Raw genomic sequence first — 26,253 nt, 5'->3', positions numbered from 1 at the left:
CTCTTGCTTATTACATGAATCAGGAATGGTTTGAAATCTAGCCAATTTCGCACAGTGATTTTGCTACACAAAATGATGAAACGTATCCTTGAAGTGAAGTCCATAGGACAGTGCGATAATGTTGTGGACAGATGTATCTACTAAATGTAGATCATTCAGGATGAGGTCAAGTATGTTTTTCTCTTTTGTTGGTTCTGTTATTATTTGCTGCAAGCTCGATCTAGCAGTTTTGTGCTTTAGGATTCAGATATATTGGTCTGTAGTGCGATGGGCTATGTACATTGAAGTCCCCAGTAGTGTACATTCTGTGTCCTTGCCAATGTATGTGTCCTCCAAGTGACTGCTGACATGGAGGACAACTAATTTATCAACTGTGGTAGGTGGTGATAAGCAGGAGGTTTTTTTGCTCACATTTGACCTGGTGCATGAGACTTCAATGGGCCTGAAGTCAATGGTAAGAATTCCCAGGGAAACTCTTTCCTGAATACTGATCACTGTGCTGCTACAGTGATTCTGTTCAGTCATTGGGCTGACGATCATGGTGCCTGGGATGTTGCCTGTCAGATACGATTCCATGAAAATGACTATGTCCAGCAATAAGACACATCTTCCAATTTTAGTATAAGACTCTGTGTTAGTAAAGAGGACTTTTTAGGGTCAACAGGACTATTATTACTTCTGGTCAGGGTTTAGATCAGAGTGGTTCTGGAAAAGCACAGCAGGTCAGGCAGCATCCATGGAGCAGGAAAATCGACGTTTCGGGCAAAAGGCCTTCATCAGGAATAGAGGCAGGAAGCCTCTAGGGTAGAGAGATAAATGAGGGGTGGGGCTGGGAAGAAGGTAACAAAAAGTACAATAGGTGAATGGGGGTGGGGATGGAGGTGTTAGATCAGAGGGGAGGGTGGAGCAGATAGGTGGGAAGGGAGATTGGCAGGTAGGACAGGTCACGAGCACAGTGCTGAGCTGGAAGGTTGGAGCTGGGGTGAGGTGGGGGAAGGGGAAATGAGGAAACTGGTGAAGTCCATATTGATGCCCTGGGGTTGAAGTGTTCTGAGGCAGAAGATGAGGCGTTCTGCCTCCAGGCGTCTGATGGTGAGGGAGCAGCGGTGAGGGAGGCCAAGGATCTGCATGTCCTCAGCAGATTTGGAGGGGGAGTTGAAATGTTGGGACGGTGGGGTTGATTGGTGCGGGTGTCCTGGAGATGTTCCCTGAAGCGCTCTGCAAGGCGGTGTCCAGTCTCCCCAATGTTGAGGAGACTGCATTGGGAGCGACAGATACAATAAATGTCATTGGCAGATGTGCAGGTGAAACTTTGATGGATGTGGAAGGCTCCTTTGGGTATTGGATGGTGGTGAGGGAGGAGGTGTGGGCGCAGGTTTTGCAATTCCTGCGGTGGAAGGGGAAGGTGCCGGGATGGGAGGGTGGTTTGTTGGGGAATGCGACCAGATAGTCATGGAGGGAACGGCCTTTGCGAAAAGCGGAAAGGGGTGGGGAGGGAAATATATCTCTGGTGGTGAGGTCTGTTTGGAGGTGGCGGAAATATCGGCGGATGATGCGGTTAATGCGAAGGTTGGTAGGGTGGAAAGTGAGGACCGGGAGGGGGGGTTCTGTCCTTGTTACAGTTGGAGGGGTGGGGTTTGAGAGTGGAGGTGCGGGATGTGGATGAGATGCGTTGGAGGGCATCTTCAACCACGTGGGAAGGGAAACTGCGATGTCTAAAGAAGTAGGCCATCTAGTTTGTTCTGTGGTGGAACTGGTCCTCCTGGGAGCAGATATGGCGGAGGCGGAGGAATTGGGAATACGGGATGACATTTTTGCAGGAAGTAGGGTGAGAAGAGGTGTAATCCAGTAGCTCTAGGAGTCGGTGGGTTTGTAAAAAATGTCAGTGTCAAGTTGATCATCATTAATGGAGATGGAGAAGCCCAGGAAGGGGAGGGAGGTGTCAGAGATGGTCCAAGTGAATTTAAGGTCAGGGTGGAATGTTTTAGTGAAGTTGATGAACTGCTCAACCTCCTCGCGGGAGCATGAGGTGGCGTCGATGCAGTATCAATTTAGCGGAGGAAGAGGTGGGGAGTGGTGCCGGTGTAACTACAGAAGATGGACTGTTCTACATAGCTGACAAAGAGACAGGCATAGTTGGGCCCCATACAGGTGCCCATGGCTACCCCTTTCGTCTGGAGGAAGTGGGAGGATTCGAAGGAGAAATTGTTAAGGGTGAGGACCAGTTCAGCCAAATGAATGAGAGTATCAGTGGAAGGGTACTGTTAGGTCGTCGGGAGAGGAAGAAACAGAGGGCTTGGAGGCCCTGGTCATGGTGGATGGAGGTGTAGAGGGATTGGATATTCATGATGAAGGTGAGGCGTTGGGGGCCGGGGAAACGGAAGTCTTGGACGAGGTGGAGGGTGTGGGTGGTGTCTCAAACGTATATGGGAGTTCCTGAACTAATGGGGGATAGGACAGTATTGAGGTAGGTGGAGATGGGTTTGGTGGGGCAGGAGCAAGCTGAGACAATAGGTTGGCCGGGGTGGTCAGGCTTGTGGATCTTGGGAAAGAGGTAGAATTAGGCAGTGCGGGGTTCCTGGACTACGAGATTGGAAGCTTTGGGTGGGAGATCTCCTGAGATAATGAGGTTCTGTATGGTCTGAGAGATCTCCTGAGATGATGAGGTTCTGTATGATCTGGGAGATGATGGTTTGGTGATGGTCTGCCTGGTTTCATTTCTTTTAATAACCTTTGTTGTGATTAGGTACAACTGATGACATTTAAGAATCAACCACAATGCCAGAACAAGTGAGAAATGCAGATTTTACTTCCTTAAAGGGCTTTACAACGGTTGTGGCTAGCATTAAATTCCACATCGAAATTTGGTGATTTCAAATGTCATCATTCGTTGTGATGGGATTCAAATATATGTCAAGATTAGAGTGGTGCTGGAAAAGCACAGCAGGTCAGGCAGCATCCGAGGAGCAGAAAAATAGATGTTTTGGACAAAAGCTCTTCATCAAGACAGTTCACAGCACATTTTAAATGAGAAAACCTTCTCCTTGTGAAAGTTATTGGCTCTGGCTACATTCTGAAAATATACTAAAGGCTTGTAATGGTCGATTGGAGGATATGCCAGACTACAAAGTCAAATATTGAACACAATTCTGCTGCTGCTAATGATTCACAGCACCTCACGGTGCAACGTTTTTAGTTGCTAGATTCTGAAACGTTGATTTTCAGGCTCCTCGGATGCTGCCTGACCTGCTGTGCTTTTCCAGCACTACTCTAGTCTTGACTCTGATCTCCAGCATCCGCAGTACTCACTTTTGCCCTTCAAACATATGTTGTCACGATGTCTGGAACTACTAGTCCAGTGACAATATCACTCTGGCACCTCTCCAACTTATAAGGCTGAAAGTGCCATAAGCTGCAGACACAATCTGAGAAGATACTAGTGGGTAGAGAAAGGAAAATCTCATATTAGTGTTGAAGATGCAAGCTTCTGAGTTCAGGATTAATTTTCATGAGGAGGAAGTTTTCTCATTTGAAATGTGCTGTGAACTGTCCATGGATGTATAAAACAATGTAAAAGGACATTTTAGCTTGCTCTGTACCAGCTTTATCACAAGCTTTCTTGAAGAAGGAGCAGGTGTCCTGTGACTTCTGACTTTGTCCATTCCAGTCCAATACTGGCAGTCCGCTTCATGGTGTTAGATAAGACAGTGTCGAGTCAGTTTTACTCTACATTTAATTCATGATGTGCTTAACCTCAAATGGTTTAAATAGCTTTATTCTAGGCTATGCTGAACATTGATACACGGCGCACCACAAAGGAAATTGTTTAATTCACCAACACACATCTCTCACTTTGATGTAGAAAAAATTCAAAATTATAAACTATGATGTACATACCATATTAGATGAGGCTAGAACTAAAGAAAAAGTAAATCGACTGCAGAGAAACTTCTTCGAAATTAACAGTTGAGCAAACTCATCTGCTTGAGGAAGTGCCCAAGGTAGAATATTAAGACCATAAGACATTGGAGTGGAAGTAAGGCCATTCGGCCCATCGAGTCCACTCCGCCATTCAATCATGGCTGATGGGCATTTCAACTCCACTTACCAGCATTCTCCCCGTAGCCCTTAATTCCTTGTGACATCAAGAATTTATCAATCTCTGCCTTGAAGACATTTAGCGTCCCAGCCTCCACTGCACTCTGCGGCAATGAATTCCACAGGCCCACCACTCTCTGACTGAAGAAATGTCTCCGTATTTCTGTTCTGAATTTACCCCCCTAATTCTAAGGCTGTGTCCACGGGTCCTAGTCTCCTCGCCTAACAGAAACAATTTCCTAGCGTCCATCCTTTCCAAGCCATGTATTATCTTGTAAATTTCTATTAGATCTCCCCTTAATCTTCTAAACTCCAATGAATACAACCCCAGGATCCTCAGCCGTTCCTCGTATGTTAGACCTTCTCTGAGAGCAACGGTAAATTGGAGTTTGGAAACTCGAAAGCACAAATGTTTGTTCCCCAGATGAGGGTAACATCCTCCCCAGTAGATAATCCCACTAATATTCTACGATGAATGGGTAAGGGTGATTTGAACTAGGTGCGACTGGAAACTAGAGGAGAAAACTGGGCGTGCGAAATGACTGCCTTTAGTTTAACAGCCAAATGCAATCTTTAAGAAAAATATCCTGTCACGGAACTCCTTTCCAATACTAGTGCATTATTAATTGGTATTCGTACCTCGTTCAGAGCTTACAGTCAACTTGTGGCTCGTTTCTTTTCCTGCCCTTCCCTCAATCTTGAGCCGGTTGCCATAGCACCCACCCATCCGGTTGCCATGTGATCAGCCATTTGCGGACCGGAAGTGCCCGGCCGCGCGCTCCTAGACCAGTTCCTGTCAGTTGGAAGAAGATGGCGGCTGTGGAAAGTGAGCGCTGTGTTTGGCGCCGCGGCCACTCGCACACTCATTATTAAAGCCTTATTCGCATGTTTAGCTTTCGAATTTCTCACTGTTGCACTTTACATTAATGAGGTATGTAGATTTATCTTTTCCCTGGGTTGTGCAAGCGAGCCGGCTCCAGCATATGCAGTCCACCGACCGTTTTGTTTGATGCTGTGTCGCCACTAAATGGGAGAGCGTCGGGTAATGGTTATGGTGGTAGGGTGGAGAGAGAGATAGAAATAGGCCCCTCTGTTGCTGCAGCCGTCAGGACAGGGCCTGTGTGCAAATCCCGCATTGCAGCGCTCTGAACTTAAGGCATTTTGCTGCGGTTTTGTTTTTAAAAAAAATAACACTCAAAATTGCCTCCTGATTGTCGCCTGTTTAATTGCAGAGGATTGGAGGCTAACGCTACCAAAGAAGCTCAAGATAAACTAAACAGGTAAGGTTTACCTTTGATTCATTTTGCAGTTAAATACATTCAAGTTGGGGAGGGAAATGTCTGACCTTCACTTACTCTTTCATATAAAGCCCCCGCCGCTCTTATTCCGTTTGAGTTAAATTGTGGAGAAAAACTGTAGAATAAATATTAAAACTTGCAAATGCTGTAAAGTAAATGAGATTGGATCGAGGTCTGTTAGTATCTAGGAAAGGCATGTCGCGCTGTACCGCCCTTCCAGGTATTGGCTTGTAAACATGTATTTTGCAGGAATCGATTGGCATCGCTGCAAATTAGAAGAAAGCGGTTGTCTATATGTTTCAAAGTAATTCAGACTTTTCACGTACGGTTATTCTTTCAATTGGCTAGTCATGTTTGGAGTATTTGCTCCTCCATTTTTGAAGGTAGTCTCAACCTTTCGTGGGTGAGTGAGTGCCCCTCTAGTACATTCCTATAGAAGGATAGTTGCCTTTTTTTTACAAATCCGAGTCCTAGGTTGAATTTGCTCTTTCCATATGGTTTAGCTCTGTATTGTGTGCATACACTCAAAGGCCTGAGTAGATTGAATCTTCAATCTGTTTAATTTTTTTAATAGAAACTATAAAGCCACTACTGGGCGCTTGGGAAGAATTTGTGTAGAAAAATGTTCTGGAATATTTTGTAGAAATGTTTTATTGTAATAAAACATCCCAAAATATTTCACAGGAATACGATTAGGCCCAAATTTACACTAAACCAATGAAAACATTAAGACTGGTCAAAATTTGATTAAATAGATATATTATGAGGCTTAAAGAATAAAAATTTACAAGTAGCTGATGGCAAAGGTAGTGAACAGGAATATAGGATACAGTGGAGGGCCATATTGGAGTTATGTGCTGATCTCAATTGCAGGGCTGCTAGAGGGTGCTGAGATGGGAGGAACAACATCCAGGAAGGATTTAAACATTAGAATGTCACTAAAATTGTAAAAAGTATAGCAAGGAATGCAAAAATGAATGGAAATAGCTGCAAAGTTTTGGATTCATTCAAATTTATTCTAAATGGATGACAAGCCAGCGAGAGGAGTGGAATGACTGAGTTTACCTCATTTGAGTGAGAGAAATCCTATTTGATGTCTGATGTTCATGCATGCAGTGAGGACTCTAAGTCCAGTTGTACATTGTCTTTCGCACCTGCACTTTGGATCTAAAGCTAAGATCACCCAAATTCCAGGGTAAATTTGTCTTGTCCAGCTCTGATTCAGCTCTGTATTGTGTGTGTGTATCCTTAAATGCCAGGGAGAAGGGTGAATCCACATTGTTTAAATTTTTACAGTAATTGCAAAGCCGCTGGACATTTGTGCAGAATTTATGTTTGTAGAAAAATGTTCTGAGACATTTTGAAGGCATTGAGTGTAAGGGTTGGGAGGTTGTGTTGCAGCTGTACAGGACATTGGTTAGGCCACTTGTGGAATAATGCAGGCAATACTGGTCTCCTTCCTATTGGAAGGATGTGGTGAAATTTGAAAGGGTTCAGAAAAGGTTTACGAGGATGTTGTCAGGATTAGAGGATTTGAGCTATAGGGAGAGGCTGAAAAGGCTGGGATTTATAAAGTCATGAAGGGCTTGGATAGGATAAATAGAAGTCTTTTCCCTGGGGCATAGATTTAGGGTGAGAGGGAAAAGATAGAAAAGGGACCCAATGGGCAACATTTTCATGGAGAGGGTGGTGCATGTATGGAATGTGCAGGCTGGTACAATTGCAGCATTTGCCATTTGGATAGGTATATGAATAGAAAGAGTTTAGATGGATATGGGCCAACTGTTGACAAATGCGTCTAGATTAGTTTAGGATATCTGGTCAGCATGGATGAATTGGACGAAAGGGTCTGTTTTCGTGCTGTACTTTACTATGAGTCTGAGGCAAATTGGCCGCTCAGCCAAAGACTGATTTCTCTTAGATGTTCCAAAACTCTCAAATGTCTCCTTATCAGATCGTAAAGTAGAAGGGTTCAGGGAGAGATGTTCCTGAAAACAAGTTGTAGTTTGCTGTGGCTATTGCACCAATGGTGGTGCAAAATGAGGAAATGGATGAAAAGTTAAGGTCTCTGTGGGGTTGACTGAAATTATACAGAGGAGGAAAAAGGTAATTGAAGCATTCATTCAAGAAATAAGAATTTTCCACATCATTAACTAAATTTCAAAAGTGCTCGCTACCAACCCTCAACTTCAGCTTATTTGAATCTCAGCCTGTATTCCAACTTTCTCAAAGTCAATTTCATCCATAAACCTGTACCCACTAACTTATGTTGACTCTAGTTAAATAAAGTCTGTCTATTTAAGATGATCCTGCTGTTTCCACATTCCTCCATGACCTGAGCTTTTCTTGCATCTATAAATTTCCAGTCCTAAAATCCACAGATCTATCCTTATACAATTCAGACTTCTTGACAATCTTTTTCTTAATTGCTCCACCATTGGTGGTAATGTTTTCAGCTGCCAGAAGGAATGGAGAATTGAGATTCCTTAAATTAGTCATGTAAATTCCCAGTGACATTATTATGAAAGTCAGGGCCTGGGCAGTCTTTGGATACAGCATTCATTTATTCTGGATCTAACCTTAAGGATAATGTTGGAAGTCATAACATTTTGAAAATATTGCAGTCAGTTAACTTAAGCTTTTTGGTTAGCAGTCTTGTGGGACTTAACAGTTTGGCTTCCGTTAGTATGGATAATATAAAAGTGCTTTCAGAAATACTCATGGATAGGTCTGAGAAGAAGAAAAAAAAATTGAATGAGGTGTCATAGTAAAAGTCTAATTGCGAGCTTCACCTCTTGTTTAAAATGCTCTTTAAACTTTGTTTCACCTAACACAAAACTTGTGCAACTTGGTGTGAATGTTTTGTTAATAACTTTTATCACTTTTTATGAAGTATCTTGGAATGTTTTTCTATTCATAAAGTCATTCTATGTTTGTCTGCCCATATGTGGATAAGAATTTTAATGAGAGGTGGTTGGGTGTCTCTACTTGCATTTCTACAGCCGGTAAACTCCTGAATGTAAGCTGTTCTGTTATAATGCATGTTTCGTTGACATGAATTTGCTACAACGCAGTTGAATCTTGGACCCTATTTCTAAAGAATAGGGTTGCACTAGAATGCAGCTATTGCGTTGTAGAAGAACGACTGTAGTTCCAAGATTGTCCAATGTATATTGAGAGATTGCTACATCATTCTGTTGTCTATCACATGAGGTGTTAATCTGAATATTAAAAAATCTAATCACTATTCAAAGAAGGTCAAGGGAATTTTCCTTGGCCTGCTGGTCAGTATCCTTTGGTTATTGAATCATGACAAGGCTTCACAAAAAACTAGTTCTGAAGAAAAGTCACTGGATCAAAACGTTAAATTTGTTTTCTCTCCACAGCTGCAACCAGACTTGCTGTTTGGTTGGTTGGTGTTTTTTGTAAAAAAAAACTTTGTGCTTTTTGACACAATCCTGTCCTTGTGTTGTAGTGCCTTTTATGTTTCAGAACTGCTCATTAGGAAACTAGGGCTCTGACGAGTTAACCTTTCATATATAAAGATCCTTACACAATGTAAAAGCAGGTAATAGTGGCAGGATTGACAGTTCCATGGATTTACAAAAGGGAAATTCCACTTCAAAAATCTACTGGCATCTTTTGAGAATGTAGCTAGTAGAATTGATCAGTGGATGGGATTAACAGACAGTTCTTCTGTAACGCAATGGTTGCATTCTTGTGCAACTCAGTATTATAGAAAAATCCACCTTTAGCAGCAATGCTTAGTGTTTGCGCTGTAATTGCATTACAGCCAGCACATGTTTTAAAAGTTTGCACTTTAGAAACAGTTGCATGACAGTGAGTTTACGTTGCCGTAATGTGTGTTATAACAGAATGATTTGTACTTGGACTTTCGGAAGGCTTTCGATAAGATCTCACGCGATTAGCATGTGAAATTAAAGCATACAGCTTTGGGAGTAGTGCGCTGACATGGATAGAAAACATTGGTATTTAGGAAACAAACAATAGGGATAAACAGACTTTTTTTTCAAGCGGCAAGAATAATAGAATCATCATGATAATAGATACCCCTAAAACTGTCTCTGTTATGACTTAACATGGTTCAGGAATGAACTCTTTGAATCGTAACGGAGACAGTTTTCAGGGTGTCTATCTCTCCCATTGACCTTTGTTCGCTAATGGTACAATCGAGAAGAGCAACAGTCAACAATTGTATACTTGCCTATCAAAAAATGTTAGCTATTAAATTTACTGGACAGGTTCCTTTATTTTTGTTTGTAATATTGAATTTCCAAATAACGAAAGATGTACTTGATCAGCAATGATATGCTGAAGTTTCAATATGAAGCAGTGCCTGAAGAGGAAAATTAAAGTTTGAACTAGTTGATTCTTATGCATGCTGCTGGGTTCAAATTTTATTTGTTCATCTGTGGACTTCCATGTCTTGATGTTATAAGTTTATTAATTGTACAGTTATCTAGGAAAGCTAAATATATTAAAGATATTGGAATATCAAGGTTCCACCACTTGCTATAAAGGCTATTTAGAATGAGATATTTGTATCGTTGGGTGAGGTGCTGTAAGTCTGGAGGTTGGATAATATGGTTCCATAATATGAGGCTGTAAAGAAAAACCAGGGAACTACAGACTGGTGAGCCTTATGTCATTGGTGGTTAAGTTGTTGGGGTGGATTCTGAAGGACAGGATTTGCATGCGTTTGGAAAGGCAAGAACTGATTAGGGATAGTCAGCATGGCTTTTTGTGTGGGAAATTGCCTCAATAAAATTGAGTTTTTTCAAGGGGTGACAAATAAAATCGAAGGCAGAGTGGTTGATGTTGTTCATATGGACTTTAGCCAAGTGTTCAACAAGTTTCCACATTGTAGACAGATTAGTAAGGTTAGATCACATGGAATCTGGGGAGGTAGCCAGTTGGATTTTAAACAAATTGGCTTGAAGGTCAGAGACAGAGTGGTGGTAGAGGATTGGTTTCGTGACAGTGGTGTGCCACAGAGATCAGTGCTGGGTCCACTGCTTTTTGTCTTTTGTATAAATGATTTAGATGTGAATCAAGGAGGGATGATTGGTAAGTTTGCATATGACACCAAAATAGGTGGTGTAGTGGACAGTGAAGAAGGTTATCTTGAAGTGCAACAGGATCTTCATCAGATGAGCCGATGGGCCAAGGAGTGGCAGATAGAGTTTAATTTAGATCTGAGGTGTTTGCCTCACCAAAATGCAACTAGGGCAGGGTGTATACAGTAAATATGGCACTGGGGTGTGCTGCCTTAGAAAGAAACCGAAGGGTGCAGGTACAAAGTTCCTTGAACAAGGAGTTGCAGGTAGACAGGATGGTGAAGAAGGCATGTGGCACGCTAGCCTTCATTGGTCAGTGCATTAAGTATAGGAGTTGAGATGTCATGTCATGTCATGGCTGTAGAGGACATTGGTGAGGCCACTTTTAGAATATTGTGTATGATTCTAGTTGCCCTACTATGGGAAGCATGTTGCAAAACTTGAAAGGTCCAGAAGAGATTTACAAAGATGTTACTGGATTAGAGGGTTTGTGCAATAGAGAGAAGCTGAGTAGGTTGTTGCTATTTTCTTTGGAATGTCAAAGACTGAGGGGTGGCCATATAGAGGTTCATAAAATCATGAAGGGCATTGATCGGGTGAACATAGCTGTAGTCTTTTTCCTAGGGTTGGGGAGCCCAAAACTAGAGGGCATAGGTGTAAGGTGAGAGGGAAAGGATTTAAAAGGGACCTGATAGGTAACTGGTTGCATGTGTATGGAATGAGCTGCCAGAGAAAATGGCAGAGGTAGGTACAACTGCAACATTTAAAAAGCATCTGGATATATGAATAGGAAAGATTTAGAAGGACATGTGCTAAATGCTGATAAAAGGGACCAAGTCAGATTGGGATGTCTAGTTGGCATAGATGAGTTAGACCGAAGGGTCTGTTTCAATGCTGTATGGTTCAATGACTCCACAATAGCCTTGTCGCTTGTAGTCTTAGTTATGATTGTGTTCTTAACTTGTATAGTTGCTTCTGTTTTCCACTTGTTTAAAATTTACTGTAAATTACATCACATCAACAAACATAGGAAGCAACTCTAAGTGTCAGAAATTGTAAAATTTGTTAGACTAAAATGAAAGTTGGTTATTCTGTGGCAATGATCCAGAGCTGCAGTAAGCCAGGTCTGAGTCATGCTGAATCCATCACTTAAATGGGAAGGCAGATGATCATTATCAAGCAGAGGGCTCAGTGACTGAATGGTGACCTTTAATTTCTCATTGTGTTTTAGCATGAAGTATGTGGCCTCTAACTCTTTTTTTTCTAGTGGAAAATACATGCTCCGCACTCCAGATATTTCCCTTTTATTGTATCTCATATGGATTCTTTCCCAATTAGTGCTAGACACACACTGCTCTTGTTATGCAAACAAAGCTGGGTTTACTGAAACACCTAGAACAGATCAGTGATTAAGCCTGCTTGGATTCTAGCCAGCACTTTTATATCTAGTATGTAAGCTTTCTTTACAAAAAAAAGTCTCAATGTTGCTTAACAATTGTTGTTTCGAGAGCAGTGATTATTGTGGTTTTGGTGCCAAAATATAATTTTGACATGTAAAGACGCACTAGCAATTGACACCAATTTTACATGTGGGAGAGCTCAGCAAATTGTACCTCAAGGTTTCAATTTTGTTTAACTTATACTGAATGGTATGATGGTGACTTACACCAACCTATTTCTCAAACCAACCTGGAGAAATAAGATACACTTGTTTAAACAATTTCTTTCATGTCATTCTAATATATGTAAAGATTTAGAAAAAAATCTTTACCTTTGTGAAATACGTTGAATATATTCAGAAATGGGGATTTAAATTTAAGTGGAATGTCTGTTTTAAGATTTTGGTCTGCAATGTCGTTGGCTTCCAGATAGCTGAGAGTACATTTGCAAACCTATAAATCCAGAGAAATTTTCTGTGGACCTGGGAAGAATGGTTTAGACCTAAGGATGTTTTGAGGTATCCTTGAAAGCCTACTGGGTACACATGTAGCATAATTTAATCCATTTGAAAGTTGTTAGTCTTTCCATACTACTATTGTCTTAAAAAATGTGGGAAATGTAATTGTTTCATTGTGCATTTGTAATGATTTTATTTAAACATTTTAGCTGGTGATTATTTTTAATATAACTCATAAAGTGAAAATCTAAATTTAGGGCTTGTCTCCCATTATTAATCTGTAGGATTACAACTCTCGTATTAAGTCACAGGCAGAAAATTTAAAACTTGTTGCTTTACTATTAATTGGCTTATTCAGAGTCCTCTGTGCATGAAAGGAAAAGTTAAAAGCAATGACTTTTTCCTCTTTTTCTCTTTCACATGTTGTCCTTGATGATCTTTATCTTAACTTCTTCTTGCCAAGACTGCCAGAAAATTGCAAGAGATTGTGGTTGAAATTCCCTTTATTCCAGAAGAGTAGTGTACATGTTGCTGAATCTCATGACTTGTATAAGCAATGTAACTCTTTACAGACTGTTGTTGTGGAAGATGGTTGACTCTTGATACATTTTTCTTTTGGGTATGTCTGTCGATTTAATTCTTTTCCCATTGCTCTTGAGAGATGCTGTTTTCCTCTTTTCCCACTGAAAGTGCGCTTCAATTCTCACTGTATTGCTGGAGCTACTGAAGTGGGGGGCACAGAGCTGCGCAAATATCTCTATTCCTGTTCACCTTTTAAAGACTTTATTGGGCTGGAATTTTTTCTTGTGTTGTTTTATGATTGTACAATGTGCAGGTTACCACGTTTACTGATTTGAATGCAGAGATTTAGCCCCATGATCCTGCACCTTTATCTGATAAGATCATGACCTATGTAACTATGGCCTTTACTTTCTTGTCAACCCCCTCATACCTTTTGAAACGGTCAAGGCGCAGTTGAGAAGAGTGCACTAATAATATGGTAACAGTGCCTGTCTATTTGGAGTAGATTAACAATGCTATTTGGGATGGAGTTCTAGAATTTTGACTGAGACAATAAAGGAACAGTAATGCAATTTGAACTCAGGGTGGCAAGTTGTTTGGGGGTGAACTGCCTTTGGTGGTGTTCCCATATATCCGATGTCCTTATTGAGCCAGATGGTAATGATTATGCGTTTGGAAGGTGCTTTTTAGAGCAACCTTGATGAATTTCTGCATGGCATCTTATCGATAGTGCACACTGCTGTTGAATGTTGATGCAGAAAGTAATGAATGTGCTGCCAAACAAGTGGGCTGCTTTCTCTTGGATGGTGTAAAGCTGCCTGTGTGTCATTGGACTAACCCATCCAGACTAGTGGAGAATATTTCACTACATTTATAAGCCGTTCCTTGAGGTTGGCAGGGCAGTGTTTGGAGAGTTGGGAGGTGAGTGAATCACTGCAGGATTCTGAGACTGATCTGCTTCTGTAGCTCGAGTATTTACAGAGGAACCTGGATTATCCAAAGGAGATCTCTAGCTCCCGATAGAAACATTATATCAAAGATGTGTTTCCAATAGTGATCGCGTCTCTTGTTTACAGTGATTAAACAGGCACTGTCTCCAAATGTCTCTCCCCCTCCCCCTCTCTCTCTCGTTCGTGTCCAGTCCAACAGCCCCATGGGGGGAGGGGGATAGGTTTGGGGAGGGGGATAGGTTTGGGGAGGGGGTCAGTGTGGACCCAATGGGCCAAATGACCTGCTTCAACATTGTCAGGGTTTTATGATTCTGATGTTCGCTGTCTTCTACTTGTGAGGCATGAATGTAACTTGCCGTTTGTTCGCCCAAACCTGAATATTGTCCAGGTTTTGCTCCATTTAAGTACGGCTACCTGCAGTATCTAAGGAGTCATAATTGATGCTGAACAATTCACAATCATTGGTGAACATTCTAACTGATTCTCATTTTGCTAGGGCTCCTTGATGCTTCACTCACGTCAGTTGCAGCCTTGACGTTAAGGGTAGTAACTCCCACATCTCCTGATTTCAGCTGTCTTGTCCATGTTTGAACTGAAGCTATAATGTGCCCAATTGCTGAGTGGCTGTGGTGGAATACCCAACTGAGTGTCATTGAGTAGGTACTACTCAGTAGTACTGTTGATGATCCCTTCTTTTACTTTACTGGGGCAATAGTTGACTGGGTTGGATTTGTCCTGCCTCTTGTTTTCAGGACAACTTTCCATTTTATTAGGTAGATGCCAATGTTGTAGCTGTAATTGAACAGCTTGGCTAAAGATGTAGCAGGTTTTTGAGCATAGGTTTGCAGTACTATTGCTGCAATGTTAAGAGTCCCACTATCTTCAGTCGTTTCTTGATACTGTATGGCGTGAAATCGAATTGGCAGAAGATTAGCATCTGTGATGTTGGGGACCCCTGGAGGAGGCTGAGATATTTCTGGTTGATTGTTGCAAATGCTCCAGCATTCTATTTTGCACTGATACGTTGAGCTCTGCTATAACTGAGAGTAGAGATATTTGTGGAGCTCAGCTGTTTAATTGATCCAATGAGTTTTTTAATTGATTGCAATTCATAACTGACATGGCTGCTAAACTTAAACATGATCTGATACAAACATATAATGAGAGACCAATTTGCTTGATTGGCTGCTGTTTAGGACAAAGTAATTTACAGCAGGTTTTGGCATTAAGAGCAAGTAACACTATTGTAAATAAATGGCAAAAAAAAATTTACTTCTATGCCATTTAAGCTTTACCTTTTAAAACCCTTTTAACTCCTCTTTCTTTGGAGTCTTTAGGTTTATTATCCTTTTCGTTGACAGAAGGAGGGACTTCTTTTGCAGACTTCTGTGTATATTTAAGGCTGAGATTCTTGACCAATAGGGGAATCAAAGGTAATGGGCAAATGCAGGAACCTGGACATCAGAAATGTTGGATCAGCCTCGATCTTATTGAATGGGGGAGCAGGCTCAGGGGCCAATTGGCCGACTACTGTTCCTGTTTCTTATGGCCTTAGAACTGTCTTTGCGCACTAAACTAACAAATCTGTGATAAATTGCAGCTAAGCAATTTCAAGGCTTCAGTTCAGAAGATTTTCTTTAGACTGGTACTCGGCCTTTTTCAGTTATTTATAAAATGTGCACCTCTGTTCCAAAAAGTAACATTAGTGTAGCTAAAGTGTACGCCACACAAACCCACTTGATCTTCAAATTGCAAAAGGAATTCTCCTTGTGCTTTAGGCTTCTCAGTAGTGTTCAACTTTCATCTTGCAGTTTATAGCCCAAAAGGGGAAAAAGCGATCCATCAAGAATCTATCCATCTCCGCCTTCCCTGAGGAAGAAAATGTGAGACATGATTGACCCTCTGAGATGAAAATAAATCTCCACCAACTTGACTTAAATGGGAGACCCCTTATTTTTAAACTCTGTCCCTTAGTTCTAGATTCTCCTGTAAGTGGAAATATCTGTTCAGAATTGACCCTGTCAGGCCCATGAAGATCTTTTACATTTCAAGATGAGTCTATCTCATTCTTCTAAAGTCTGACATACAATACACATGGTCCAACCTTTCCTCATAAGAGACCACCTTCAACTGTGGAATCAATAAGTAAATCTTCTTTGCACTGCTTCCAATCCTTTCCTAAATAATGACCTGAAAATGGAACTCAGTAGTCCAGATGCAGCCTTACCAATACCTTGTCTACTTATATCAAAATATTGCTGATTTATATTCTGTTGCCGCTACAACAAATGACAATATTCCATATGCCTTCCTAATCACTTACTGCATGTGTCTACTAACATTCTTTTGATTCAGATAGCCAGAAGCCCAGACTCCATTGTACCAAAGTTCTGCAATCTGTCCATTTTAAACAAGGTTATTCATGTGCTATTCCAACAGATTAATATTTTCTTAGATTATACTCAAAATATTTGCCCTTTCCCTTAACCTATCTGTATTCCTTTGCAAATTGTTTGTGCTTTTCACCATTACACTCCTACCTGTCCAAGAGTGTCATCAGCAAAGTTAGCAATCATACCTTCAATTCCTTCAGCCAACTAGATATAGATTGTGGATGAGGCCCAGAACTATTATACCTTGCCAGCTGGAAAATGACCCATTAATTCCAATATTGTTTCCTATTAACTAACAATTATTTTTGTGCTGTTACATTAACTTCTTTACGTTAATTTGATATAGCACCTGTCAAGTGGCTTCTGAAAATTTCAAAGTGCACACAGGTTCCCCTTTATACATGTTGCTTGTTATTTCCTTAAGGACCTCGTACAATTTGTCATGTATAACTTCCTTTTCATAAAACAATATTAATGTCTGCTTGATCAGTGTCCTGCTGTAACCTCCTTAAATATAGCTACAAATATTTCCCCACGGTAGATGTTATGCTAACTGGCCTGGAGTTTGCTCATGTCTGTCTTCCCTTGTTCCTTAAGTAGTGGATTTACATTTGCTGTTCTCCAATCTGATCGGACTTTACCACAAGCCTAGGGAGTTTTCCTAAGATCCTAGGACCAACTTCTCTGGTCACAGGTGCTCTTTAATACTTGAAGGTGCAGTTCATCAGGAATGTCATTGAATCAGTAATCTGGAACCTCAGACTAATGTTCTGGGGACTTGTTTTGCATTCCACAATGGGAAATGGTCAAATTTGAGTTTTGTAGCATCTGGAATTAAAAGCTCGCTTTTGCAACTATTATTGATTGTTGTAAAAACCTATTGGTTCAATAATGTCTTTTTAAGAGAGAAACCTGTTCTACCAGAAGACGCACACCAATGTGATTACCTAGACTATTTCACAGTCAGTCAAAAACAATGACTGCAGATGCTGGAAACCAGATTCTGGATTAGTGGTGCTGGAAGAGCACAGCAGTTCAGGCAGCATCCGAGGAGCAGGAAAATCGACGTTTCTGGCAAAAGCCCTTCATCAAGAATAAAGGCAGAGAGCCTGAAGGGTGAAGAGATAAGCTAGAGGAGGGTGGGGGTGGGGAGCAAGTAGCCTAGAGTAAAATAGGTGAATAGGGGAGAGGATGAGGTTGTAGGTCAAGGAGGAGGGTGGAGTGGATAGGTGGAAAAGAAGATAGACAGGTAGGACAAGTCATGAAATGGTCTAGCATGCCATCCAGTTGAATCAAACTACTGCCAAGTCTAATTAAAGGAAAGAATATGAATGACCTTCTGGCATTTACCTAGGCACTGGAAACAACTAAGACAGTAAAGCCACCCTTGCAAAGCTCTTTTTACCAACATCTGGGAGCTATCCCACAGACTGAGCAAGCTGTTGCTTGATGTAGTTATACTCTTGGAATCGTACCTTATGGATTTCAGGCATCACTGCCACCATCCTATTAGCAGGACAGACTCATCAGTAGCTTTAACATTGTTTATAATCAGACGAGGGCTGATCTGGGAGTCAGTCATAGTCATCGAGTCATACAGCGTAGAAACAGACGCTTCAGTCCAACCAATCCTTGCCGAACATAATCCCAAACTAAACTATCCCCACCTGCCTGCTCCTGGCCTATATTCCTCCAAACCTTTCCTATTCATGTACTTATCCAAATGAATTTCAATTGTAATTTTTAAAGACCCTGTGTATATCTGATGCAAACTTCAAAGAACTATGTACCTGCACCCTTGGATCGCTCTGTTCTCTGATTGCTGCTGAAGGCTCTACCATTAATTGTATAAGCCCTTGTTTCCTCAGTATTGACTTTGGAACTCATGAAACGTCATGCCATCAGGTTCAACATTGGTCAGGAAACCTCTTGCTCATCACCACTGACCGTACCCATTCAGCTGATGAATTGGTACTCTTCCACATTTGAGCAATTATTTGCAGAAGGCATGCATGATGATCAGCAAGAATGTACTGTGGATGGGGAATTTCAATGTTTATCACCAAGACTAAGCCACCATGTCAAGTGCGGCACAGTGGATCAGTGGTGAGCACTGCTATCTCTGTGTCAGGAACCGGTTCAATTCTACCCTCTGACGACTGTCTGTGTGGAGTGTGCCTATTCTTCCTGCGTATGCATGGGTTTCTAGTGTCAGATTTCCTCTGTGCAGATTAGTGGATTAGTCATATTAAATTTCCTATAGTGTCTCAGGATGTATAGGCTAGGTGGATTAGCAATGGGAAATGCAGGGTTACAGCAGTAGGCTAGGGGATGGGTCTTCAGCGGGTCAGTGTGGACTAGGCCTGAACAGCCTGCTTCCACATTAAAGTTTCTATGATTCTAAGACTGACTCAGTGGCACCACTGCTGACCAAGTCCTAAGTGACATTACTGGTAGACTTGGTGTGTGGCAGGTGGAGCCCATAAGAAACAATTATGTACTTGATCTTATCCTTCCCTGTGTTACATTTCTTTTAAAAATCTTGTGCTGACCTCAAAGGTCTGTGTACTGTCATAACTTATCAAGAGTTTTCAGTCGGTACATTGGCTCACCGATTGGCTTGTGTGAAGTAGTTGCATGGCTACAAGGAAATGTTGATCCCCTCCAGTCTCTCTGCAATAGATGTATCTGCCCATGATACTATCTGTATTAATGATCATAGTGCAATGGAGACCAAATCCTGTCTGTGTATTGATACACTCTGTATCATGTGTGGTGCTACCCCCATGTTTAAATAGGATACACTTTGAACTGGCATCGATCTGGGCACTGGAAATAACCACAACAACACAGTTGAATTGACAATAGTGACTCAGTTGGCAATAGTTTGACTCATTGGTCATTCTGTAGTTTTGAGGCGAAGTTGTTGTTTAAATTCCCATTCCAGATGTAAAAGGAACTGACTGTTCTTTCCAGGGCTGTTTTGAGGCAGTACAGCATTGAGATATGCTCAATGTCTCTTTATATTGAGATGTTAGAAGGCAACCAGAGCCTTAGTTTGAGCTTAATGTAAACTACCATCAAATTCTAAGCAATTAATTGGTTACAATGCACTTAGACCTTTTTTGTATCAAATAATCCGATAATTAGTAAATGTCATTTAGCTGTTAATTCTTTCACCTAGAAAGATCCTATAGTTTGTTTCGCCCTTCCCCATGCACCACTTCATCTGAAAAATCATTTTCCTTCCTGACTTGAACCTACCATTTTTAATGTAATTTACAATCATGCTAAATTGCCTGTTACCAAAGTTAATCAACATTAATGATTTTTAATGTGGCTTGGCAACAGAATTGGGAATAAGGCTTCCTCCTAGCAGTCGATCTAATATATAAAAAAAATTGAAAGCTATATCACAGCAAATATCAATGGCGTACCTATCAACAGAAAAATATTGAAGGGCATTTGCGTTTGTGTACAAATTTTCCTAATTTCAAAATGTCACAATTTTGGTTGAGTTCAATTACAGTGAACAATTGAATCTGTTGGATGATGGGGATTACTTTAAACAGCAGCTCAAACTTTGTTTGAAAATCTGGTTTGGTCATTGTACATTATGTAAATTGGTCTCCTTATTTGAGAGAATCTTGGCCGAGTGGAACCAGGCCATTTGGCTCAACATATCCACACTGACTCAGAAGTACATTCCATCCACAGACGGGTGCGCACACTCTTGTGCAACCCCGCATGCTAGAAAAATCACACTCGAAGCCGTGCTTAATGTTGATTTTAATGCATTACAACCAGCATGTTTTCAAAGTTTGCGCTTTAGAAACAATTGTCCCCAACTTGATTGCATTACAGCAATTCACATTAACAAAACATGTTATAGCAGAATGACCTATATAGGCAATTTAACATGGCCAATCCACCTGACCTGCACATCTTTGGACTGTAGGAGGAAAACCGAGCACCCGGAGGAAGCTCACACAGATGCAAGGAGAGAGTGCAAACTCCGCACAGCCTTGCCCGAGGTCAGAAATGAACTTGAGGCCCTGGTACTGTGATGCAGCTGTGCTAACCCACTGAGCCACGGTGCTGCTCTACGACATTAATGTAAACATTTTTAACGTGTCCTTAATTGCAGCATACCCAGTTGTTGGCCAAATTTTCTGGTATCCTGTTAGCCTGTTACATCATGGTTTTTAAAAGTTCTTCATAATTTTTAAAGTTTGGGAGCAGTTTCCATTAATTATTATGCAAAATATCAGGTGTTTTTGATCAACTTTGTTTCTAATTTATTATAAAACTGCTTGGCTGCATGAGGGCAAATGTGTATATCCAGTTGAAGATTATTTGCTCATTAAATTAGAGCTAAAATTTTTTTAAAGCTCAATGTGAAAGGAAACAAGAACTGTCAACTTGTGTTTGTGGATCATTGTTCCTAATCAGACTCTTGACAATAAGATATGCATATGACTTCACTGGTGCTATAATCACAAACAGCTTTAACATTGAGAAAAAGATATGATTGAATTGGCTTGGAAATCATTAAGCTCCTGGATCAGCCATGGAACTTCATGAAATATTATACTGATGGAATGTCTCTGCACCACTTTCTTTGTTTACCTGTTGTGATTGGAAAGTATAAATTTGTCTGCCATTTAAATGTTCAAACTAATGGATCAACCTCTGCATCATTTTCAGTCAGGAACAGCACAAGTTCTTATACCAATTTGGAACTACCATGGAATATCATTGTGGCACATGCCTTTCTGACATTATCTTTTGTTTCCACCATCTTGCTTCAATTTAGATTCTTCCTTCAGTGATACATGTGGACATCTTTTAAGAAAGTATATAAAACTTCTGCGTTTTTAACAATCCTATTTTCCCTGAAGAAAGCCCCCACATTCTGTAATGGTTTCTCAATGTTGCCAACCCTCTTGGTGAACTTGCCATTATTTGATTTGGTCCTTCATTTTTGGGATTTTTTTTCATTGAATGCCAACATTGCTGACTGCTTATACCTAATTGCCCTTGAAGATGATGGTGAGTTGCCTTCTTGAACTACTGCAGTCCAGGTTGACACTCAATGCTGTTTGGGAGTTCCAGGAGTTTGACCAACTTGGCACTGAAGGAACAGCTTGCAGACTGTTGAGACAATGGTCATTTGATGTCTATATCTGTGCGCATTCACTGCGGTAAAGGAGATTGATGATCAGAGGTAGTAGTCTTCTCAAATCCCTTGAATTCTAGCCACAGGATTTAATATGATTCAGTTGTTCTCTGGCTAACTTAGTCCTTGTACAGATGCACCTGCTTTGAAGAGAACATTTGAACTGGGAGGCAAAGTCTCTGAATTGTTAAATATGACAGGCTCACTTGTATAGTTTTTTTCCCTGCAGACGAGATTTCAGCACTAACTTTAGTTGGAATTTAATTTAATTTCTTAATGCTGCATGTCCTTGTTATTTCCTTTTTTTTCCTAACATATTTTTACAAGACTTAACAACATGTAATTTGCATAACTCTACTTAATTGAAGTTTGTAACTGTTGAGTTTCCTTGTATGTATTATTACAGTGTCTGTTTATAAATGATGGGTCTGTTCAACCAGAATTTGTGTACCCAGATGCACTTTCACTAATGCATTTTGGAACTTAAGATCTTACATTTTGTAGACAAACCTTGCTTTGTTTTAATATATTCTTCAGGCTTTCAGCTGTATGTGTTTCAAGGAAAGGTTTCAAGCTCAGTGTTATCATTCGTTCATAATTTCCAAAGTAACTTTGTTCCAAGTTTTTTAACGCACATCAGCTTGCTGCAGCAGCTCTGCAAAAATCTTTGACATGTATCAGTTTATTTGAACTGATTTTGTGGATGGTGTCGACATGTGCCACTTCACACCTATGATTCTACTTATGTGGAGGTCCCGACTCTGAAGGTCAGTCCAAAGGAGGAGATAAATATTGTGGTTTGGATGAGGTTAGCACATGTAGGCTTTTTGTCTGTGTTTCAGTCTTGAATTTGCACTGCCTGTCAGATTTGGAACAGCATATTATTTAATACCTGCTACAAGGGAGTGATTGACTACCTGGCCCATTCTGTTAATGTAGTGTAGCAGTTTTGATTGTGTCTCAATTAATCATAGTATCAAGAAACGGTTGGAAGCAGTGGAGACTGCAAAGGCTATGGGCCCTGACAACATTCCAGCAATAGTACTGAAGACGTGTGCTCCAGAATATGCCACTGTCCTAGCCAAGCTGTTCCAGAACAGTTACAACACTGGCATCTACCCAACAATGTGAGAAATTGCCCAAGTATGTCCTGTACATAAAAAGCAGGACAAATCCAACCCAGCCAATTGCCATCCCATCGGTCTACTCTTGACAATCAGTCAAGTGATGGAAGTTGTCATCAACAGTGCTATCGAGCAGCGCCTGTTCAGCAACGGTGTGCTCAGTGATGCCCAGTTGCATTCCAATAGGGCTTAGCTCCTATTCTCATTACAGCCTTGGTTTAAACATGGACAAAAGAGCTGAATTCCAGAGGTGAGAATGATAGCCCTTGACATCAAGGCTGCATTCAACAGAATGGGGTATGAGGGAGCCGTAGCAAAACCAGAATCAATGGGTATCGGGGCAAACTCTCCTTTGAAGTTCTACCTAGCAGGTAGGAAGATGGCCATAGTTGTTGGAGTGTAATGTTAAAAGATTAAATGTGACTATCTCTCTGGACATTAACTAATTCTTTAGTATTACATTAGACCTCAGAGTGAACATTCTGGAAGTGGCTGGTTGCTACTACTTCCCTCCTATTTTCAAATTAAACTAACATGCACTCTTCCATTCATAAATGCTTTCTAGCCATCTCCTGAAGCTAGGTATGTTACATCTATATTGTCTAGGGGAATCACTTGCGTGAATCTGGATTTTAAGAGGGTTTTGAACAGATAAGTTGGGCTTAGAGTCCCAGAAAAATTAGAATTTCGAGGACATATTTTAATATATTCTGCATTTATTTCCCACGGATATTTGAGATGTAAAGCTGAACTGGAACTGCCTCTTAAATGGCTTTCTGCACAGGAAACATTTTGTTTTCTTGCTATTCTAGTTTTTTGAAATACTTTTCCTGACAGCTTTCACATTAGCCAAATATTAATTTGTTAAAGGAAAAATAATTTTTGAATAACCCCTAAAGGTTATTTTTGAGGTCCCCTAAAGGTTTGATTTTAGGATCATTGATTATTGTTTACTAATGACTTAAATGTTTAGACACTGCAGTTTAGAAATTTATGGATTGTGTAGAACTTCATAATGTCATAAATAGTGAACAGAGTAACAGACTTCAAAGCGACTGAGAATGGTGAAAAAGGCAGACACAATTTAGTGTAGTTAAATGTGTGACTCTTCATTCTGATAACCACCTTGGCAAGGAAAGACTGAGGGGGAAAATGTGGGAAATGCAAACATTGTCTCTAGAGATTCTCCATTCACAGGTAAAGTACACGTTTAGACCAACACCCGCCCCTCCACAACCTGATCCAACAGATGCAATCAGCTCCTCAGTTCTGAGCATGGAAAGTGAAGAAGCTAACAACGGTGAAGAGGAGGTTGGTATGCTTTTTGTAAGTGGCCTTCCTATGGACAATAAACCACATGAGCTTTACCTACTCTTTCGATCCCTTAAGGGATAAGAAGGTTCACTGATCAAGCTAACATCAAAACAGCCAGTTGGCTTTGTTACATTGGACAACAGAATAGGAGCAGTAGCATCAAAGAATGCTGTGTTCGCCTAGCCTGCAGTTCTAGCTCAGATGTGCTGGTATTCTCCATCTGAAGCATCCGGAAGGATGGATGTCTTGTCAGTTTTGTTAAGTATTTAGTAGCCCTTATCCAAGAATTCAGATTTCTCAGTGGAGTGGTGTGCAAGCACAGACTGAATTTTGTGTTCAGGTTGGATTGTACTGAAGGAGAGCTGGCTCGTTTCCACTCTACTTGGAATGGGTGGAATGGTCACTAAGGACTGTGGATTTAAGAACTTTATTGGTGAATGTTTTTTGCTACCTGGGAGGATCCTATCTACTGCATGGACTAGTAATTTTTGTTATAATTGCATGTTATGGATCAATAACTTAAATACTTGCAGTAAATTTCTTATGAAAGCTGATAGTGTCATCTAGGTGGTTATCATGGAATGATAAAAGGGAAGAATGTAATGTTAAAAGATTAAATGGGACTATCTCTCTGGACATTAACACAATATTAAAGGGTTAGACTGCACTGTGTGAACATTCTGGAAGTGGGTGGGCATACCACTCATGCAAGAATCTGAATCACCCACACCCCAATTAGACAGTCACTTGCTACTATTCCCCTACTATTATCAAATTAAACTATCATTCACTCTCTTCCATTCAGAAATGCTTTGTAGCCATCCCCTGAAGCTAGGTATGTCACACCCACAGTGTGTTGGGGAATCAGTCAGGAAAGTGTCTGCATAACAATTCCCCAGGATTAGGGCATTAGCATTTGCATTATCTCAGAGGATGATCTCATCCTACCATTGTACCTGGAGTAACATATGAATGGGGGTTGTCTTGAGTGGCATGTGATTGTAGGAGACTGGTCAAAGGATCTGTAAGCATTTCCAGCTGACCTGTATAAAGGGGGATGTGTTTTCTTTGTTCAGGGCCTCACTTTGACTTGACTTAGCATGCCTGCGATGTGGGTCAAACAGGTTCACCTACCTTATACAAGCTTTAATAAACTTTAACTGTTTGCAGAAGCTGGTGTGTGAATTGCATCTCGTGTGTGAATCTTGGGAAAAGAATCTTGCAGGAGGTCAGTTGTCTCAGCTCCAGGACATCTATGCAGGAGTTCCTCAGATTTGTGTCCTGGGCCCAACCTTCAGCTGCTTGCTTCATCAATGACCTTTCTTCCACTGTAAGGTCTGAAGTGTGTATGCTTGCTGATGATTGCACAATGTTTGCGATTTCTCAGGTACTGAAGCAGTCCAAGTTCAAATGCAATAGGATCTGGATAATGTCCAGGCTAACAAATATCAAGATTGGAGTAGTGCTGGAAAAGCACAGCAGGTCAGGCAGCATCTGAGGAGCAGAAAAAACAATGTTTTGGGCAGGAGCCCTTCATCAGGAAGGGCTGACAAATGGCAAGTAACATTCATGCCACACAAATGCCAGCCAATGTCCATTTCTAGAAGAGACAATCTAATCACTGTCCCATGGCATTTAATGTGTTACCATGTCTGAATCCCCCATTATCAACTCAGTTGGACTTGCCACATAAATGTAGTTGCTACCAAAGCAGGACAGAGTCTAGGAATACTGCAGTATGTAACTCACCACCTGACTCCCCCAAAGCCTGTCCCCCATCTACAAGGAACAACTCCGGCGTGTGATGGAATTATCCTCACTTGACTGGGTAGGTGCAGTTCCAACAGCACTCAAAGCTTGATGCCATCCAGGACAAAGCAGCACTCTTGACTGATGCAATATCCACAAGCATCCACTCCCTTCACCACCGATGCTCAGTAGCAGCAGTGTGTGCTATCTACAAGATGTTCTGCAGAAATTCACCAAAGATCCTTAGGTAACACCTTCCGTACCCACAACCACTTCCATCTAGAAGGGCAGCAGATACACAGGAACACTATCACCTTCAAGTTCCCCTTCAAATCACTCACCATCCTGACTTGGAAAAATATTGTCATTCTTTCACCATTGCTGGATCATGGGTTTGACCATGAGCGTTGGAAGATAAATACTGTGTTCTGGAGTATACTATCGATACTGATAGACGTCAGTGTCAAGCCTGAGATTGTTTTTTGTTTCACAGTTTGTTTCACTGTTGTTTGCTGTACAGTTAACAGCAATCTGTCACTTGATTCATTGCGAAATTGGCAGCTTTTCTAGTCAAGCTGAGGAAGTATGTGACTGAGAACACTGAACTGTGAGTCTACCAAACCTATGCCCTTACTCCAGGCCTCTACAATT

General features: G+C 41.0%; 1 protein-coding gene across 8 annotated transcripts in view; it reads left to right on the top strand.

The window, feature by feature from the left end:
* The first annotated feature begins 4,908 nt into the window (after positions 1-4,908).
* Positions 4,909-26,253, top strand: part of LOC132825456 (trinucleotide repeat-containing gene 6A protein-like) — a 190,518-nt gene continuing 169,173 nt past the window's right edge. For all 8 annotated transcript variants that reach the window (XM_060840748.1, XM_060840747.1, XM_060840741.1 and 5 more), the window contains exons 1-2: positions 4,909-5,029; positions 5,331-5,378. In XM_060840748.1, coding sequence (XP_060696731.1) covers positions 5,025-5,029; positions 5,331-5,378 — 53 coding nt within the window. In that variant the 5' untranslated portion in view covers positions 4,909-5,024. The remainder of the gene's footprint in view (positions 5,030-5,330; positions 5,379-26,253) is intronic.

This window comes from Hemiscyllium ocellatum, chromosome 20 (genome assembly GCF_020745735.1).
Source record: "Hemiscyllium ocellatum isolate sHemOce1 chromosome 20, sHemOce1.pat.X.cur, whole genome shotgun sequence".
Lineage (NCBI taxonomy): Eukaryota > Metazoa > Chordata > Chondrichthyes > Orectolobiformes > Hemiscylliidae > Hemiscyllium > Hemiscyllium ocellatum.
The sequence above is the reverse complement of the archived record's forward strand: the minus strand, read 5'-3'. Positions and strand labels throughout refer to the sequence as shown.